Source organism: Strix uralensis, chromosome 15 (assembly GCF_047716275.1).
Source record: "Strix uralensis isolate ZFMK-TIS-50842 chromosome 15, bStrUra1, whole genome shotgun sequence".
NCBI lineage: Eukaryota > Metazoa > Chordata > Aves > Strigiformes > Strigidae > Strix > Strix uralensis.
This window is the reverse complement of record NC_133986.1, coordinates 1,750,811-1,770,361: the sequence shown is the minus strand read 5'-3', so window position 1 is coordinate 1,770,361 and position 19,551 is coordinate 1,750,811. Positions and strand designations below refer to the sequence as shown.

Sequence of the window (19,551 nt, the reverse complement as noted above, 5' to 3'; positions counted from 1 at the left end):
AAAGGGCACAGCCTTGTTTCTGCTGATGCAAACTGGTGCCGTGCCACTGACCTCCATAGGACAGCACCAAACGTTATCAGAGGAGAACCCAGTCCTCAGGAAACCGTCACTCAAAATAGCATTTGCGTAAGATCTTACTTAATTTCCATCATGCTCACTTCAGATATCCTACTATCTATGTCTCAGTGTGCTAAAGACCTCCAGGAGTGAGTACGCCTGCTCTGGAGCACAGTTTGAACTGGAGTGCCTACTAATCCTTTGCCAAAACATTCAAATAATTTACCCGGCGGGGCACGGACAAGCATGGGAAGGCGTTAATCTTAGGTCGCAGTCAGTCGACCATATCTGTCATGCAAGTACGGCTGCAGGGACAGGCAGCACACGCCACAAGTATCTTGCAGCACACTGCTGGCCAGTTAAAGTGGAAACGTCCTAACAACAACTGACTTGCGTTTTTTCAGGTGCTGAAGTTTCCTAAGCTAGTCAGTACAAGCGAGCCAAGAAGCTAACGTGCTAATTTCCAAATCCTCCATGTCCTTTGGTGCTTTCCTGCGCAGGGGTGAGGGGAAGCGAGCAGGCAGGGCAGCCCTCCTGGCTCTGCTCAGCAAGGAGCAGCAGGTCCTCCACAGCCTATGCAACCTGGTGTTTATGCTGTCTGTTTTATGGACTACACTCACACAACTGTAACTTGCTGTCTGAAGGTCTGGTGGGATTAAGAGAAATTAAGTTTTCCATTCCTTAAATTGTTGTTAACCTCCTCCTTACTCCACCGTCATCCACATAATGATCCTTCCTCACCCATCACACTGCCCCAGTGCTTTATTTTGGCCACACCATTGTCTTTTTCATTAATCTCCTGATTCTCCTCTCCTCTGCCAAGCACACTGTACCTTGTCTGATTTCCCCAGCAGCCCTTCCCAGGGTGATGTCCCTACTACCACCTGCCAGCCAGCAGGCTCCTGGGTGCTCCCTTCCCACCTCTTCCAGCTCCAAGCCTCGACAGCCCTCACCCAGATACAGGCTGGTCTGTTTGAGCTGGGCAGTTTCTGGGGCTGGAGACATCTTGCTGGCTCCACCTGGCCCAAGGTGAGGGGCTTGGAGAAGCTCTGCTCATCAAAGCAACGAGAACAGCTCTGCGCTACTGCAAAGCCAGCCTCACACTTCCTTTCCTAAACCCCGTGACAAAACCACGGGTCCCAAATCAAGAGCGGAGCCAGGCTGGGCTGAAGCACGCTGGCCAGTGGCTGCCCTTCACTGCCGGGCACAGCACAGGCAGGAGGAGGTGAGGCTGTTCTCGCTAGTCCAACAGCACTGAAAACACTGACAAAGGGCACGCTGCACCATGGCGTGGGCAACCGGTCATTGGAGAACACACTGCCTGTCCAGCTGAAGCCTGGATCACGTTTATTTGCTTTAGTACCAGACTGGCAGCAGCATTTCCACACACAAACCCTACCGCTCTTCTCTTCAGTGCGAGTGTCTCTCCGCCTCTCCGCAGTCAGAGGTCTCCTGATTAAAGTTCTTGACTGACTTGCATGGAGAGCAAATAACATGACTTTAGTTTTTTTTTTTTTTTGGTTTAGGAGAATCTCCCGATTCTGCTCTCTCCTCTATGTAAGGAGTGGAGCTTATCTGCCTCCAGTTATTTAAACAGCAGCAACACAGTCAGTGATTTCAACAGAACAATCCGGTATTATTCTGACCTTCCCACTCAAACACGATGAAAAATTTGGATAAACAATTTCTCCCTTGTCTGTATTTCAAAACCCACCTCATCCTCACATGGGGAGAGAAATGACTGTTTTCCTTACAGGGCGAGGATTTAGCTAAGCCATGTGGTAACTGAGAAGTATTCCTAAAGCTTCATCTGCAGGGCTCACATCTGGGTCGGCGCTCACCCAGAGGTCAGGGCTGTTCAAAACTTGTTCCAACGTATGGGCTTGGCCAAAGAGCCCCTGCAGACCTCACAGACAGATGCAAACCTCTTTCCAGTAAAACACACTTCTATTCTGCATTAAGTGTCATGCCAAGTTTTCCTCAATTGAACATCATGCCAGCTCACCCTTGCATTTCGGACAGCAATTTTTGCACCAAGTCTCGAATGCATCAGAGATGCAGCCAGCAAGGGACAAAGATGTTACAAGATCTCTGCAACACTAGGAAGGTTTACAAAACTTGGAGGTGGGCCTTATTGCAGCTGCACAGATATAGTCAAGAAGCAAAAATCCTCAGTTTTTTCCCACAGCACCAATAATCCAAACACCACAGTCATTTACTCACTAAAGTAATTTTACTCACTAAAGTAGTGAGAACATTAGGTCAGCAAGACCATCTTCAGCCAGTTTGTGGCTTCTAGGGGGACTTGCAGGAATACACCCATGAGACCCAGCAGAGACTGTGGCTGAGCATACCGGACCACTCAGGGAAGTTTGTACCAAGGAGCAAAGAAGGCAGCAAAGTGACCCAAGCCTTTGGGAGGACACAGCAAGGTCATGCAGTCATGCGCTGGACTGCCAGCCTGCACCCAGAGCCCTAGCCCTTCAAAAATCCTTCACCCCCCTTTAGGGGAGGACGGGCTGTATGAAAATGCTCCAATCTCAGCACGGCCGCCAAGCAGGAGCTGGGCAGGGCTGGTACCTTGGCAGGGGCCTGTTTCAAGCTGATGATCAAATCTGAGAAACGAACTGTAGTTTGTTTATGGCTCAGCAAAGTAGCAGCCTCTAATTAGGAATATAATGATGGTATTTGGAGGTCCCTGTATACATATACAAGTCCAGCAGCAGCACTGCTGCAGGAGTTTTTGAGACCTTCCCCTCCATCTCTCTGGAGACGCTGTCGCTGGACGAGCCCTGCAGAAAGCACACAGGCTCAAGGCAGCTTCATGCTAGCAAAAAGCATGCAAATTCAGTATGGTTCTGCTCCTGAAAGATCACTGCAACTGTCATTTTCTCAATGACAGGCTTGTAAAATGCACATGCTTACAGAATAATACCCAGTGATGATCCACCATAACCTAAAAGCATTTTTGCCTCTTTGGTTTTTGGGTTGTTTTGGTTTTTTTTTTTTTTTTAAATAACTTTTTGTACCAGCATCCTCAGTGGTCTGGATGTGCTTCAGCATCTAACAAGGTCTTCAAGCAGCACTGCTCTCCTGCAAAGGCTCTGTGCCCACTGGGAATGGCCAAGGAGGCAACATGGCAGCGAGACCATGCGTGTAGAGCCAAGAGCCAGCTCTGCAGTGGGGACAGCCCTGCAAGTGATCCCAAAGCCCAGAAACAAAGATGAAGAAGTCTCTCTGCATGTGGGATCAGGGACTTGGGGATCTCAAGACATTTTGCAAATACCTCAGGTTCTCCTTCCTCCCTCAGGTACAAGGACAAAGCTGACAGCCAAACATAGCAGTGGAGAGGTCTTTCTTGTCTGTAATATGCTGCATATTAGAGACATGAGCTACAAGAATATCCTTACAGCCCTGGAAAGCTTGCAATTAGTTTTGTTAGTCATTTTCTCCTGGAGTGACTTTAAGGCAGTTTATACCTGTGGAAATACAGGGCAGGTCTCCCCCACAGCTACAAGGCACCTGTGCTGGTTTTGCTCAAGCTGAACAGGAGCAGCGTGGCTGTGGGGGCCTGTCAGCCTCATGCTGGAAGACAGCAAACCCTCCCTACATCACAGGGCATCGCTGCCAGTCCCTGTGGGGACCAAGGGAGGGTTTGCAGGGGACACTGAGCTGCGCAGACCCAAATCCAGGACTGATGCTGCCTTGTGATTCCGAGATGCACCACCGTGCACTGCCTGGCGTGGCTGGGCTGTGCCAGCTCTACTAGACCGCTCTGCCAAAAAGCTCAAGCTCAGATTTTTGAAAGCTCAAATCTCAGAGCTGTTTACTGCTCCTCCGTGACTAACAAACTGCTAAATGCAGTCTACTAGCAGGCAAGCTCCCTCTGCTACCACAAAACAGATAAATGTATCATCACGTCCCTCCTTCTGGTCCCAGAGGCTTTGCCAATACACCGGCCCGATTTAATGAGGGAAAGGTGCTGAGTTACACGCTGGTGTCTCACATACACTGTGCCAATTCAGCACTGCACAGAGAAGCACCGAAACCTATTTCCATGTTATGCCATGCTTGGCGGTGCAATTACAATGGGTTTTGCTTAGCTGATGGAAACACTACAGTCCCATGACAGTCCCTGGCATGGGTCCCCTTCAGAAACCTGCCCGGGAGCAGCGTGCCACTGCACATGTGACAAAGGAGAGTCCCTTTCCAAAGGGGCTTAGCATCCACCCACTCAGGGCTTCACAGATGGCTCTCAGCACCTTCTATGATTACCATTTATAAGGCGTTGATCACTCCAACATCTGAGTGCCCCCACCTATAACGCCAGGGCCAACAGACAGACGTAAGCAGGAGATGCTATTCATACCGATGACAAGGCGGCCTGACTTTCTGTATGGGCTGCTCATGCTCCTGAGTCATCTGCCAAACCAGTGTCAGGCAAATCACATTACTGTGAGATGACAAGGGCTCGGGAACCAGCCAAATTTGGGCTGAGCCAAGCCCCCGCTGGGGCAGCTGAACCGGGTCAGCCGTTTCCCCCTCACCTCAGGCAGAGCACACACTGCCCACAACGGCACAAAGCCTGAACTCTGCCAAACAACGTCCCCCTCCCCACTGGGAGCACTGGGCCTAGCGCCTCGGACACCAGCTGGCTCAGGGCAGCTGTGTTTTATCAGCTTTGCTCAGGAGCGGCTGCTCAGTGTGTGCCTCTGTCTGTCTTGGACAAAAATGGTCAAAGATGCTCCACTGAAAAATCCCCAACCAAGCCAGCTGCAGCAGCCTCCCCATCAAGTCAACACCACCATGCCGTAGACAACCAGAAGCATTCACATTTATCATCCCTCCTCCTCTTTAGCTGGTTTCAAGTCATGAAAGGGGAATGAATTTTTAAGCAAGGTACAGCGAGAGCTCCCATAGTATTACTTGACTAAGATGAGTCAGACCAAATGGGAGCCCTGCACAAGCAGAAAGGGGAAGTGAGCCTTGCTGAGCTAACTGAAGTATGAAAACTAACACAAATGCAGAGAACACCCCCGAAGGCAGATGAAAAACAGAAACAGAGCCAGGAAACAAGTTTTAAAATTGTATCAGCCTTTCTGCTTTGGGCCACAACAGCCTCAGTGTACTGGTGGTCAGGAAGAAAGTTTCTGCAGAGAGGCTGGTCCAGAAAACACCCCCAAGAGTGCCCCGATCCATCTGGCTTGGGGGGCTCCTCACACCAAACACAAAGTCTGGTGGCTGAGCAGGTGGAGAACCCCCAGCTGGGCCCTCGAAGGGGGTAAGAAGTTGTTCATACCTGCTGCTGGCAGTGAGAGGGGACCCTGTCCTGACTGCCCTGCCCTGAGGCCAGGCAGTCCGGCACCCACCCCACGGCTCAGGAAAAAGCAGAAAAGAAATGACCGATTTCTTACAGGCCTACCCATGTTGTGTATCTGCATGATGGCCCTGTTCAGCAGATGGAAATCTACTGGAATTTGGTGTTGCAACCTGCATTTGGGATGTGATATTTTGGCACCTCTGACACATCACGTTTTTGTGACTCCCTAACAGCTGTGAAGCAGGCACAGTACTTACCCACAGCTGCCCCAGCCATCCAGGACTGGCAAAGGGCTTTCAGATCCTCGGGTGAAAAGCACCACTGAAATTCCAGGTGCTGCTTTTGTCAGTGGGAGGAGGGTGCCTGGGCACCCAGGGCTGGCACCTGGTTCACCTTCCCCACTGTGCAACTGGCCCAAGACAACATAGTGCCTCCCATAAAGACCCCAGCTTGTGTCCTGCTTTTCAGCTGGTAATCCTGAGGTTCTTAGCCTGCCATTAAACTGTGTCACCCCATAACTCATTCACAGGATGAGTGGACTCTGCCTGGCCTTGTATGGAGCTGCTGACTAAGGCAATGACAGGAATGAACAATTTTAAAGTGGAGTTACTCATATATGTAGGCAGCTCTGATGGTGAAAGCAAACACCAGTTGGCATCAAAAGCTGACATTAAGAAATTCAGTCAGCAGACCACAAATTGATTTGTAGCACACCCAGCACACTTCACTGTCTCTCTGACTTCTTACTGTATAATAAAAAAAAATAATTTGTGAGTCCCGCTTATAATACAGCGGTGCTTTAAGAAAGCTGTGGGGCAGAAGGAAGGTGTCTTCATACCAGCACTGTGGAAGCACAGCTGAAATGAGCCCAGACAGCACAGGGATGAGATACAGAGCAGAAAGCACAGTCCCACGCACAGTTCATGAGGGACTGTGAGAGGGGCTGGGGGAACTATGACACCAGCTTGGTTAGACCTTGGTCTTGCAGCAATACACTGGTTACCAGTCCACACTGGAGTGAAACCCAGGCTCAAACCTGTTACAGCTTCAGCTGTGCCCCAGAGCCTGAGCCTGCAAACGTGTAAGGCTACATGGGAGGATTGCCCGTGTTAAGAGTTTGAAACTGAAGACATCCCATTAAGGTATTTCACAGATCTGCCTTAAGAGACTATAGGGCTTCTAGCAGCATTCCCAAACTGATATCCTGTCCAAACTTTGAGTTTTCATCACACCTAAGAAACTGCCAGGCAGATTTCTGTCCTTGAAAAAGGACTCCTGTAAAAGATACGATGTTTGACATGTCACAGATTTCAGTTCTCGCCACCCTTCTCCTGGTTTTTCCTCAGGCCTCCTTCATATATCTACAGAAGTCATTTCCATGATATGGTGGCTAACAGGGCAAAGAATAAAGACAACCATTGCTCCCATTTCCGTGGGGTGGCACACAGCTCCCTGTGCAACAGGGCCTGTCGCCCGCCCAGCTTCCAATCACCAGAAGCAAATGCTTTCCTGCTGCCTCTTCTCCACCCATGACCCAGTGACAGGCTCCACCATGGCCGCCTCCTCCTCCTGTCTCCACGCCAGGAGCCCATCTTCTCTCACCTCCCCATGGGCCCACGCCAGCACCCACACAAGTTCTTCAGCAGCAAAACACTTTTTCAAAGCATCCATTACTTACTCAATGAACAGACACTTGAGAATTCAGGCACAAAATATAACCAGGGAATTTGAAGTTGGCAAAGCAAGACAGAGCCCAAAGTACACGACTTTTGAATGCATCCAGGACAGTGCATGTTAATGCTCTAATACAAACTAAGCAAAAATTAATAGAGATAAAGGAAACAGCAACTCACTGAAAACCTAGTAGGTACACTGAATGTATATATTTATGGAAAATTGCTTCTCAAACAAAAACTGTTATGATAACACTATTTCAATCATTTTAGAGTAAATATATTTTTATCAGAGCAATCTGTGTTAGTCTGGTATATTAATGCATGTAATATTTGTGAATTCAGAGTGCAGCCACAACCGTTTCAGTCTCTAGAGTGATCAGTGTCTGCTGAAACATTTTTTTTTGCACACAGACACAAAGCACCAAAAACCTTAAAACAAAGATGTGAATTAATACCTGCAGAATAAATGCTGAAAGAGCAAATTCAAGACTATAGTAACATGCAAATTTCTTCACGATTTCACATTTCAAAAGAACATATCAGAAATTCCAGCCTTTTCAAACAAGTTTGGAGCCCACCACCTGATGAGATGAGATCAAATCCTCCCTTCTTTTTATGTTAACACAGTTCATGAAGAAAAGGAAAGAGACTTGGGGAAATATTTACATGACTAATATATATACTCAGATCAAGCACTAATACATAATGTCTTCTGATCTTCAGCAACATGATCTTTCATGCAAAAAAATCAAGTCATATGCAAACATGTCATGCCTTCAAAAACACAGATATTAATGCAAAATTCAGTGCATTTCAGAACTCATTGTTTTGATTGGAATGTGAGGAAGGAGTGAGCCAGAAAAGAATTAGAGCCAATTATAGTAACTAATTGCCATAATGTTGTGGGAAAACGTAGACCATAGCCATTGCTTGAGGTTGGAATACATACAGAAGCAAGTTTCACTGGCATTTTATAGCTGTAGCAGTCTAGAAGAAACCAAAAGGAATAGAAATTACTCTTTTTGGTAGACTTAATGAAAGGCTGACATTTGAATTTGAGTGATTTTAACAAGTTTTGTCTGTACGCTCTTTTTCTTTTTTTCCAAATCAAGCGTGCTTAAAACCAGCAAGATCTTTTTTATTATAAATCATTAGCATAATTATAATAAAGGAAGGTTACCTTTACAGAATCCTGACATGTTTGCTTTTCATTAACAGACATCTAGGCAGGTAATACCACGTTGCTTTGAGAATAAAAGATTAGTCTGGCTTTTCAAAGAAGCGCATCTGTGTATGTATTTCCAATCCAAGTGGCCCTAGAGACAACAGACAAGTTCAGAACCCATTTGAACCAGTATAAAGAGGAGGAAAGACAGAGCAGCTCCTGAGCCTGCCAGACACAGCAAACATCATCTCTGCACTTCTAGTGCTATAATGGCATCTATAACATCAAGTAGCTTTCAAGTCTTAGAAAGTATTAACTATGTAAAGAGGCATTAGTATCATCTGCTCCAAAAGCATGATTTTTGGAAGGCACCCAGTTCAGCAGCTCGAGACCAGAGTAGCAGCCTGTTTGCCTTTCCAGCACTGCTGCCAATTCCAGCTATACAAAGGGACAAAGCATCACTGCTTTAGGGTGCATTTATAACAGCATGTGTTTGCTGGAGCCTGAGAGCACTGGAGCTTTTGGAGAGAGCTCAACACAAGAGCAGCAGGAGGATTCAGGCCTCCTACACACACAGAGGTCTGCTCATGTGGTCAGAGGAGGACAGGAGTCCCAAATTAGGTTTGTTAAATCCACACAGAAATTAAACCCAGTAAGGTCTTCCTTTAGCAGCATTACTAGTAGCAAAACAAGGAATATTTAGTTTTATTGTGTAATGATTTTGACTGAGAATGAGGGAACTAACACGAACTTGCTTCCCTCAATTTTGTCTATTTTATTTCTTTTCCATACACTGTGTCCTGTCTTGTTCACTAACATTATAGGGCATGGACTGTTTACTGCTAGGTATATCCCTCTAGTGATAGGATTTGCTAGTGGTTTGACTTTTTGGGCCTTCTGCGCCACCATGAGAAACACAATTACTACAAATTTAGACTCTGACATTACCCCAATTGCAAGTCATGGTACTGATATTTTAGCAGGACTAAGTGAAACTTTATGAGAACAGTATGAACATCTGATGCCTCTCAAAGCTTCAGTGTCAAACCAATCATCACCTTCTGCAGACACAAAAACCTCTTCTGATGTTTCCATGCCACTGCCTCTGCCTAAAATGATCAAGATGGCAGGGATGAGCCTGCTCCGAAACCATAAATTGTGCAAAGAGTAAATTTAGTTTTACCCGAATTGCTTTGACCATTGCAATTAAGGAAGTGCCAAGTATTGTCTTAAATGGTATTTGCTGCCCTATGTTTTCATTACGCAAATCATGTCCGCCTCGGACAGCCAACTTTCTACTGTGTATGGTGGCTTCTTCTTTGGCAGGGAAGATGGAATAGTTCATTGGGAATAACATTTGGTGTTCTTTAGCAATGTTGTCATTAGCAACACTTTAAAAAAAAATTCATTTCTGCCATTCAAACAACCCTAGTGAGGCTCAGTTTGAATTAACTTTAAAAAAAAAAAATCACACAATTTTTCCATTAAATTATTGGGGCTATTCTTTCTGGGATTTGTTTTTTTCTTGAAATACAAAGGAAGAGGTTATAGCTTAAGAATTGCAGAGCAAGCAAAAGAAAGAAGATAAAGAGGAAGACGACTTAAGAAAGCTCTTTTGGAGAACCTGCTGTTTAAAAAGAACCACATCACCAGCTTTAAAAACAAAAACGAAAATTAAAATAAACCACACCAGAGCAAAGGAAGGCAAAATAAATAAATAAAACAAGGCCACTGTTAACAGATAATAGGTCACCATTAGCTACTGCTTCCAGGGGTCCAGGAGATACAGGGAGCTTGCAAATAGCACTCCAGAGCCAGTTGTAAAGGTAAAGCTTTACCCACAGTTATTACCTGCTTTTCCTGTACACGGTATAAAATCCCAAGCACATTAACTTAGTGTGACCTTTATGACATTTGTTAATATGTTAAATAAAAACAAGAAAAGGTAACAGAAGTCAAAGCGAAGAGGACAAGTGCCATTTGTGTATGCAATACAAGCAACCCCCATGCTCACCAACACCAAATTATCATTCCCAGGAAGGATAAATCCCAACACCAGGCACCTCCTGATCAGCAGGGGATGGGAGAACTTGTCAAGGACCCCAACGTATATCCCCTTCAAAAGGGACACATGTGTGATTATACCACCACAGTGAAATTCTCTGGCCTTGGGTCAGGCCACAACAAAGATAACACAACAGCATCCACCAGAAAAGGAATTTGCAAAACGAGTGTGAAGTCACTATTAAGTCTCTGTCCTCAGGAAATACTTTTAAAAGGAAAAGATGAAACAAGGAGACTTATAAAGAACTACATTTATTTTTGTTTACAGCAGATATCATAAATAATGCTAAAACAATTTTCACTGTGTGCAAAATACATTTCCATGTGAAAATTTCCATGTGAATTTCCATGTGAAAATTTAAATACAGCGTTAAGAACTATTTAATAAAAATATTCAGTTAATATTATAAAGTAAAATGAAGACAGATTTAGGAGAAGAAGGACAGAATCCTCACTGGTCAGGAAGAGCTAGGAAGACTCTGCAACAGAGGGTAAAAAACACAGCAATGGGAAGTGGTTTGAAATGGCAGACCTTTATGTCATGACCTTCATCTCAAAGCATGCTGAGCTTTGTAACAAAACACTGTAGCCCTGAAATACATAGGAAGTCATGTCCTAACCATTTGTGCAGGAAGTGACGCTTAAAATACACAGAGGTTTCTGTGCGGGCATAGCATGGGGACTTGCAAAGCCATCAAGATATTTCAGGATACCCACACAAATAAATACTATTGCTTTAGTCATGCAAACATACAGGTCAGCAAGATAAGGAGTGTGGGGCTCCGATCCTGCAGTCCTTCCACGTTCCTGGCTGAGGCCTGTGAAATGAGGCAAGTGGCAGAGGATTTTTGGCCCCTCCTGAAAATTGCTGCTTAGATCAGTTCCCAAAGGCCCTTCCCTTTGAAAGGGATCCTTGGTAGGGAAGGCTGGGGCGTGACCACGTCAACCAAAACCTTAGCGCGCTTGCTTGTCAGACTGAGCCCTTGGTTCTTTTTTGGATTAATTTTCCCTTCTAGATTATCAACATGTGATTACACACACTGGAACTTATGTAAAAAATACATACAAGATAATCACACAAATTTGTCATGGAGAGTAGTGGCAATGTCTCATGCAGCAAGACAAATCCATTCATCAGAGTGGCAAATGGGGCCTAGTTAATTAGTTAACAAACCAATTCAAACCAAAACACTCTGGTTATATAAATTTGTCATTCTGATATAACAGATTAAAAATAGCATGCACATGTATTGCTGTTAGACCTGCCTACTATGTTAACCTGGGGCGGAAGACTGGAATTTGCATCGCTTTGGCTACTTTTTCAACAGAATCCTTTTATATTGTACTTTTCCAGCATGAAAGCAGAGAAGTGCTTAGAAAGCACCACAGTGCTCAAATGTTGCTTGCTCATTGCGTATTTGAGCTCAATGGAAATAGGTGCTCACACTAACCAGGAGAATCAGCTGGCTAACCTTGTCCTGACCTTATCTTAAATCTTTCCTTCAGTACTTTGAAAGAAATAAGGCTTTAACTAGTTCTTTCAAGAAAGAATTTACTTGCCTAACTTACCTTAAAGGCACAAGGAAGTGTACACGCACAGACACAGAGAAAAACATTCTCTACAGAGAGCATAGACGTTACCTTTTCTGGAACTGTGAAGTCAGCAACAGGTTAAGTGACCATGCCAAAGCTTGCATCCATTAATATACCAGACACACACAGTTTGCTCTAAAAGTCTTAAAAAAGGTGCAATGAAATGCTTTCAAACAACAGTGTTAGTCACACAGTTTTGGAACTGGCAAGCGGAAAAATTCACCTGAGAGCAGAAAGGCTTCAGCCAGTGAGCGGGTGCAGCACTGGAATGATGAAATGGACTAAAAGCAACAAGGGAGATTGACAGAGAAGACAGCAGGAAAAAAAAAAACACACAGAACTTAACTTGGTTATATAGGAAAGCATCAGAAAGATTATCTAGGCACAAAGAAGAATTGGCCAAAATGAAACAGCCTTTCTTCATTAAATCATGAACGAGGACAAATAGGTATAAATCTTACTAGCAGAATATTAAGAGATTAAAAAAAAATAAAATCTACCAATTAGATTGATACCAATAAAAAACCTTACTAACAGAATCACCTGCAAAATCCCAGTGGAATATGCAGTGTAATTAAGATTCCTCAGGAAAATGTTTTCATTATGCAAATTCCTGAATTCTGTTGTGGGAATGTAGGGATTTTATTGCCTATTATATAAATCTATATAAAGCCAATACCATCTTTAAAAATAGAAGAAAAAATTTAAAACTTTCTACTAGTAAGATTCATTTCCTTTTAATTCATTGGACAGAGATTTCCAAGTTTATTACTATATCACCATTTTCTCTAAGTTTACCATTATGCTCACTCAGAAAATTTGCTGTAGTAAACAGCAGGAGAAAATTTCAAAAAAAAGTTTTCCTAAAGACTGTGCTGTTCACAAACTGAAATCAAAATTGATGACAAGCCAAATTTTAAAACTTTACCACTTAGCAGCTTGCTGTGTTGCAAGAGTAACATGGTAAATTGCATTGCTGATTTTTCCTTTTTAAGGTGAAACAATTACTATCATTAGCAAATAATGAAAAAGTATACAGTGTTCCAAAGCAGTTTTTTAAAAATGCTATTAAAAAAGGTACAGATACATTTCTTTACATATATACAGATGGCCACCATGTTACTACAATTGTCACTGTGTCCAGTCAATATTCTAGCAAAGTTTTGTTGAATACATGTTCGAGCATTAATGGTAATTTATTTCAAATGAATGCCACCTTATAACTAAACAATTTTCTTCAAGTACTTTTTCAAGTTCTGTGCATATATTTAACATTTTTTTCCCAAAATACATAATTACTCTAAAATGTGAAAAGCTTTATCCTTGTAGTTTAAAGAAAGTCAAACTATCTAGAAGAAAAATCCAGTCTGTCATTTATTTTAAACAGAAGACACATTTCCTTTTAATACCTAAGAAACAAAACAATTCAAATCTTTTCCCACATTATATTTAAAAAAATAAAAAAACTGCCAGCCCATAAGCAGTGCAGTCATTTAAGATCACTGGAAGGTGATCCTCAACTTTGGTACTAACTGAATGCAACATTATTTCCTGTTATTTAAGCCACATTCTTTTCACTAGAAATAAATGTTACAGATGCTTTAATTTTAGGCTACACATATTACCAATGTTTATGTATTTACCTACTTCCTGATTAACTTCTTAATTTAAACATTTAAGTATTTGAGAGGCAGGGAGCATGCTTACCTCACTGGCTGACTAGGCTGAAAGTAATCAGAATTTGGGATGTTGGTGTCTCCTCGCCATTAAATAGCTTATTTAACCTGTCCTGACACCTGATTAAGGTACACCTTGTTGAGAGACATCTGAAAGACATTTAATTAACAGCTGCTCCAGATAATAGAATTTCACCTTTCTGCCATCAGCTTTAGACATTGAAATGAATGAAATATCCAACTGAGAAGTAATCTCCTTGGAATGTTTGTAGGTTTTTGCTGTTTGTTCTAAACTTGTATTTTTAAAAAATTCCAAAAGACAATAGGAGCAGCGCCTACCCAGAGGCACAACAGCAGTGACTTCAGTCACAGATGAGTGCTCCATAAATTGATATCCCTCAAATCAGCCACCTAATGAGGAAGCCTTGATTGAGGAATAAGTCAGTTCTAATTACACTGCTAGTTCCCTTGACTTACAGTTTCAATCAAGCCTTCGCTCAACTAAGATTTGCTCTTCAAATTTATTTTAAAACTTTAAATAAATTAGTAGTAAAGATTATACCCACTATCAGCAAAGGGTACCTATCGCATGTAAGAAATGTAAAAGGCATGACTAGGAGCAATGCCAATTAAGTACATGATTATTATTTTTTTAAAACATATTCATGCAAGTTATAAACCTCATAACCCAGAGCAAAGATGAAAGCAAGAAAAAAAAAAGGTATGCGCCATATTCAGGTTTCAAAACCCAGTCACTTGTCAAATATTCCCCAAATACCTGAAGGAACACATGTTCTTTCTTGGTCTAATGAAAATAATAAAAAAAAAGGGGGTGGGGGGTGGGGGGGTGGGGCAGGGAGAAGAATGGCTTTAAAATGTACCAAGCCCACAATGGTCAGATCACAGGATAAAAGGCCGAGGAGGGGGGGAATCTACAAAATATCCTTCATCCGTCTCCGTGTTCTGGAAATGTGTCCGGACGCTGCCCTTCATGCTCTAACATACAGTACATTTTATACTGAAAATTGTGATTGCACCTCGTTTATATCAGAAGGAATCCACCATTCATTTAAGTCACACATTAAATTGCATGAAAAGTAAAAAAAAAACAACTAAACAAAAACCCTCTAGAAAATAGTGAGGCTGTTCATTTTGAAAATCTGAAAGGCACAACTGAGCAAGACATGTAGAAGAATTTAAACCCTACAGAATTTTTTCACCCATTCAAGCACATTTTCAAGTGATAGCTCTGCTTCCCGGTACATATGAGTAAGTACCTCTAGAAGAGCACAGAGGAATGGCACACCAAGGCTCAAGAGTTCGTACAAGTAGGTATAGTTATACGCATTGTCCCTGAAATGAAGATTGGTAGCGTGCAGAAAACCATGCATCCAGTTAGACAGGCGTCTGGGAATGTCAAGCAGATCCCTTGTCACCCGAAGGGGCCAGCTTAGCGTGCCCCTAAAGAAGGAAGTCAGGATACCTGGGGACCTGTCCTCTGGACTGCTAGCAGTAGACAAAGTGTTTTCTGTGGTGGTCTCTGTGGGTTTGGGTTCCTCTTGCTTCCATGCTCCTGTTGCCTCCTTATATAAGCATTAAAAAAAAAAAAATGTTAAAGATACTTCTAAAATATGGAAAGTCCAGTTTCTGTTATTGTTTTCCAGTCTTTATATATATTTTTATTTTCAATTGTTCTTAAATTCAACTTTACTTTGTATAGAAAAAGCTAAATTCCATTGAAAACCAAACTATAAACACACCAAACTCACAGAACCAGGTTGTTATATTTTACTACTGATTTTACTGCTTCTGGACATTAGGTAGAAAACATCTTACACACACATATACATACACAAGTATTGCACCCTGTTCCAGGTAAAGCTGCCTCAACATTTCCTGCATTAGTAATATAACCAATACGTACCTTTCCTTGGATCTGTAATGTTGCTCTTCTCTTTCTGTGTTTCGTACTGATTTTGCAGTGTGTAAAATGAGGTTTACAGTAAAATTTACCTACAAGAGAAAAAATAAATTACATTTTATCTATATGTATATGGACTGAAAACCCACTGTTGCGTCTATAAAAAGATGAGATTAGGATAATTAATGGTTGGGTAGCAAAAAGAATGGGAAACTTGCCACTGACTCTGAATAGCTCACAGGTCTGAATGGGTTTCTTTTATAGTACAGACATTTGTTAAATAAGGCAAGGTCATTTATCTACCACACAGCTTTAAGATTAATAAATAACAGAAAACCAAGATTCTCTAAACACCAAGACACAAACCAACACAAGACATCAAGCAGCAAAATGTCAGATAATCAGTTCAAAAAGAGTCTTTCCAGAAGATTTTCTGGACTGCAAAATAGCCACCTTTGACCTTGAGTCTTTAATCCTTTCGTAGGAGGAGATTCAGGTTAATACTCCAGTCTACTCAAACCACTTGGAAGTGGCAAGGGAATTTCAATTCCGTTTAATAATTTCCCTTAAACTAAAAGAAAAAAAAAAAAAAAGGCAAAAAATAATTCCACATCTTCAAACTCCAGGCTGTAGCAGGGATTGAGCGTCCAAGATCCGAACATCCTGTTCTACAGCAGACTGGAAGAAATTACACTGCTGCTTGGCCAGTGCTACTGCTTTCAACTCCTGAGCCGTAACATCTTGAAAGAAATAACCTATATTCCCCCCATCCGTGTAAATCTGCCACTATCACGGCTTATCCTTCTAGATCACGTTATTTAACGGCCAGCTATGAGAGATCTGAATAATTCTGTATTGTTGAAGAAAAATAACTTTTTTTCCCCCCTGCTTTGACCTGTGATTGGACAAACTGCATTTTGGTCACTGAACTTACTTTCCACTGAGGATTTTTTCATTTAAAGCTCAGGTCTGTCATTACTGGATTCTTATGAAAGACTAGAACTGCAAGTACAAGGACTCAAAGATCAGCACGGATGCAAACAACATACTTGGCAGACCTCCTCCTGACTGAGCTACTCAGCCAGGTCTTTTTCCCTAGTTCCATTAAAAGCATTAATACTCAGACATTTTAAAATATTCTTAAATAGCTCCTATATTACCTTCATCAACATCGAAGGCATAAATCCCTAAACGGAGTGTTGTAGAACATATTTCACACTTGAAGCACTCCCTGTGAAAGAAGTGGCCTTCTGCACTCAGCCGCTCCATAACATACACCCGTTTTTTGCAGAAATAACAAATGTCACTCCCCCCAATAGACTGAGGAAATTCTTTTCGCAGAGATCCCTGTTAAAAGATAAAAACAGAAATGCACATAAAGCCGTTGCACTACAGCCAGATATAAATTCTTATTAAGTGGGCAGCTGCTTTAGCTGCTTGGTTTTACACAGCACCCTCCACACACAATTAAAATAAGCATCAGTCAGCTTTTTTATTACTCATTTGCTGTAATTCTGTAGGTTTATGCGGCAATTCATAAATCAGACATCACAAGGACTTTAAGGGGTGAGTTTTCAGCTGGACTTGAATTCAGTTTTCCTCTGGGAGTTCACCAACACTTTGTGTTTACTCAGGTACAAAAGCAGCACCACTCCCAAATGCTCATCCATCACCCTGCTCGCAGGGCCCAGCTCGGGCACTGCTGTCTCCAGGTCGTGGGCATCGGTGTTTCTCAGCAGAGCGAAAAGGCAGACCTTGCCAGCCTCGAACAACAGACATATGTTCGGAGCTCAGAAAACAGACACCCTGAAGACTCAATTCATACACACTCTGGAGGAAAATGTAGGCTCATGCTTTAAGGTTCAGGAAGAAAAACTGACAGTCTTTGATGCTGGTGTCTGAACTACCATTTACATGGCTGCAGACGTGCCTCCCCTCTCAGCCATGTCCCTCATGAGACTACGGCCCAAGCTGGGGCTTGGCTTGTTTTATAAATTAATTTAATTCCTACCACAGACATTCAGAGTATTTTAAACTCACTGGACATTAAAATATGATCCATATTAACAACTTGAAACTATTTCGAAGTTTTTGTTGAATTTGGGCTGGCAATTAACATTCTTTAATTGCCACAAATTTCATCCTCTCCAGATATACATGCAAAAGGTACAGAAAAGTAAACTATAAATGGATTAGATGCCACTGGGCTTCCCTCTTCTTATTAGAGGCAGGTATGAGGATGTTACTTTGCCTTATTTTATTATGCTTAGTTATAGGTTGGTGCAGATGAGCATCCTGTCTCTACCACAGCCATCACCATCTCTCTCCCCTTCCACCATCCCTGCTGCCACAGGAGAGGTACCATGCATGAGACAGAGGAGGCACAGGCTTGGCAGAGTCCAGGCACATTCAGACAGCAGCATACAGTCCACACAACTCTAATTTGCCAGCAAAAGGCGGCCTTGGAACAATTTTTTAATATTAAGTGCAAGTCATGACCGTCATTGTCACATTGTCTTGTGCTTAGAAGTTGAGAATCCTATTCCAAATCTTCCATTAGTAATTCATTTTGCTGTGATGGATCATTTCTGAGCATGAAACTTTCCAAACAACCATGCAAATGGAAAAATATACAAATGCATTTTTAAAAATACAATGTTAATAGAACAGATAGTTACAATGAAGTGGAAGCAATTGAATTTAGAGCTGGCTAATAAGGTCATCACCACAACACAACACCTTACTTTGCTTCCCAATATCTGACAGCTCTGAGCAGTGGAGGCAGGACATGGAGAATGAGGAACAGGGCAAGAAGCTGTAGCTCTGTCCAGAGACTGCTTCTGAATTCAACACAGAACAGCGTCAGAGTTTAAAAACAGCTCTCTTCAAAATGAGGCATGGTGATTCAGCATTTGTGTGTTAAAAATAACTGCATAAACATGTACTGTAGAAAACTTTCTTTAGAAGCCACGCTGATTAATAATTGTCTTCTGTTACTAATTGTACCAGTAATTACATTTAATAAAAGCCTCCCGAAGTTTTAATTCATACAGACAAGTAATAAAAACATAAATAGAAGACATGGTGAGAAACATTTCCAGCACATCCACACATCAGCATATTTTGCCAATATGCACTAGATTCCTTAAGAAGTGTTAGACTAAGACCTTTCATAACACTTAAAGTGCTCTACAACCAGGGTCTTAAGTCAGGATGACATTCTGGAAACACCACTCTTAAGTCGAGTTATTGGTTTTTTGTGGGTTTAGTCTTACCAGTTCAAGGGGGGGAGGCTGTGGCTTGGGTCTGTGATCATTCACATAGAGATTGACAAGAACTTCAGCCACAGCTCCAACTGCACGTGAGACCTTTCCTACAGTCATCTAACCAGAAAAGGGGAGAAGATGAAGAATAGAAGGAAGAGCTTTAGTTATTCTCGAAAAAGAATGTAATGAGAAAAGGACAAGAATGATCTGAAAACATGCAAACAATGGTAAAGAGAGGCTAGGAGAAAGAGCAGAGACCAAGTCTAGCAGAGCATAAGCATGTTCATGCGAGATCAGCATGGTCCAGCTGGCGGCCACAGAAGGCTTCCATGCAGACTACACACTTCTCCTTACGGATCATGGAGAATTAGCTGCTGGGAGCAAATGCTGCTCCCACAGCACAAGGCCTCTTGCCCTGCTCTGCAAAAGGCTGGGCTGGGAGCTACTGCCTGGCTATCAGGGTTGGACCATTCTGACAGATTAAAAAAACCCTCTATTGTTCTCTTTGACTTCTTGGGACTTTGTTGTTATATTTCAGAATGGGGGTCGAGACTAAATTTCACATCAACGGACCACAGACTGTGGCATTTCTATGAAAATGTATTAGAAGTCCTGCACAGAAATACTTGGTTGATGCTCACAGAACAACCACTCTCCCTCTCCCCAGGGACTCATCTTAATGTCAGGGAAAACTGGAGAAACTACGCTCATGAAAGGCAGACATCTCCTTTAATCTGCTTCATCACACTGTGGCAGCCACGAATATTAGGCTGTTTCTAACCAAATTTATCAAATAGGCCTGCAAGGAGACTG

General features: G+C 42.6%; 1 protein-coding gene across 11 annotated transcripts in view; it reads right to left on the bottom strand.

The window, feature by feature from the left end:
• Window positions 1–19,551, bottom strand: part of MICAL2 (microtubule associated monooxygenase, calponin and LIM domain containing 2) — a 130,214-nt gene that overhangs the window by 40,560 nt on the left and 70,103 nt on the right. For 2 of the 11 annotated variants that reach the window (XM_074884325.1, XM_074884323.1), the window contains exons 21-25: window positions 18,748–18,855; window positions 18,217–18,312; window positions 16,633–16,819; window positions 15,476–15,564; window positions 15,035–15,134 (exon numbers count right to left, since the gene is read on the bottom strand). In XM_074884325.1, coding sequence (XP_074740426.1) covers window positions 15,035–15,134; window positions 15,476–15,564; window positions 16,633–16,819; window positions 18,217–18,312; window positions 18,748–18,855 — 580 coding nt within the window. Of the gene's footprint in view, window positions 1–10,518; window positions 15,135–15,475; window positions 15,565–16,632; window positions 16,820–18,216; window positions 18,313–18,747; window positions 18,856–19,551 lie in introns of those variants that run through there. The other 9 variants (XR_012630905.1, XR_012630906.1, XM_074884327.1 and 6 more) reach the window with 9 other exon arrangements.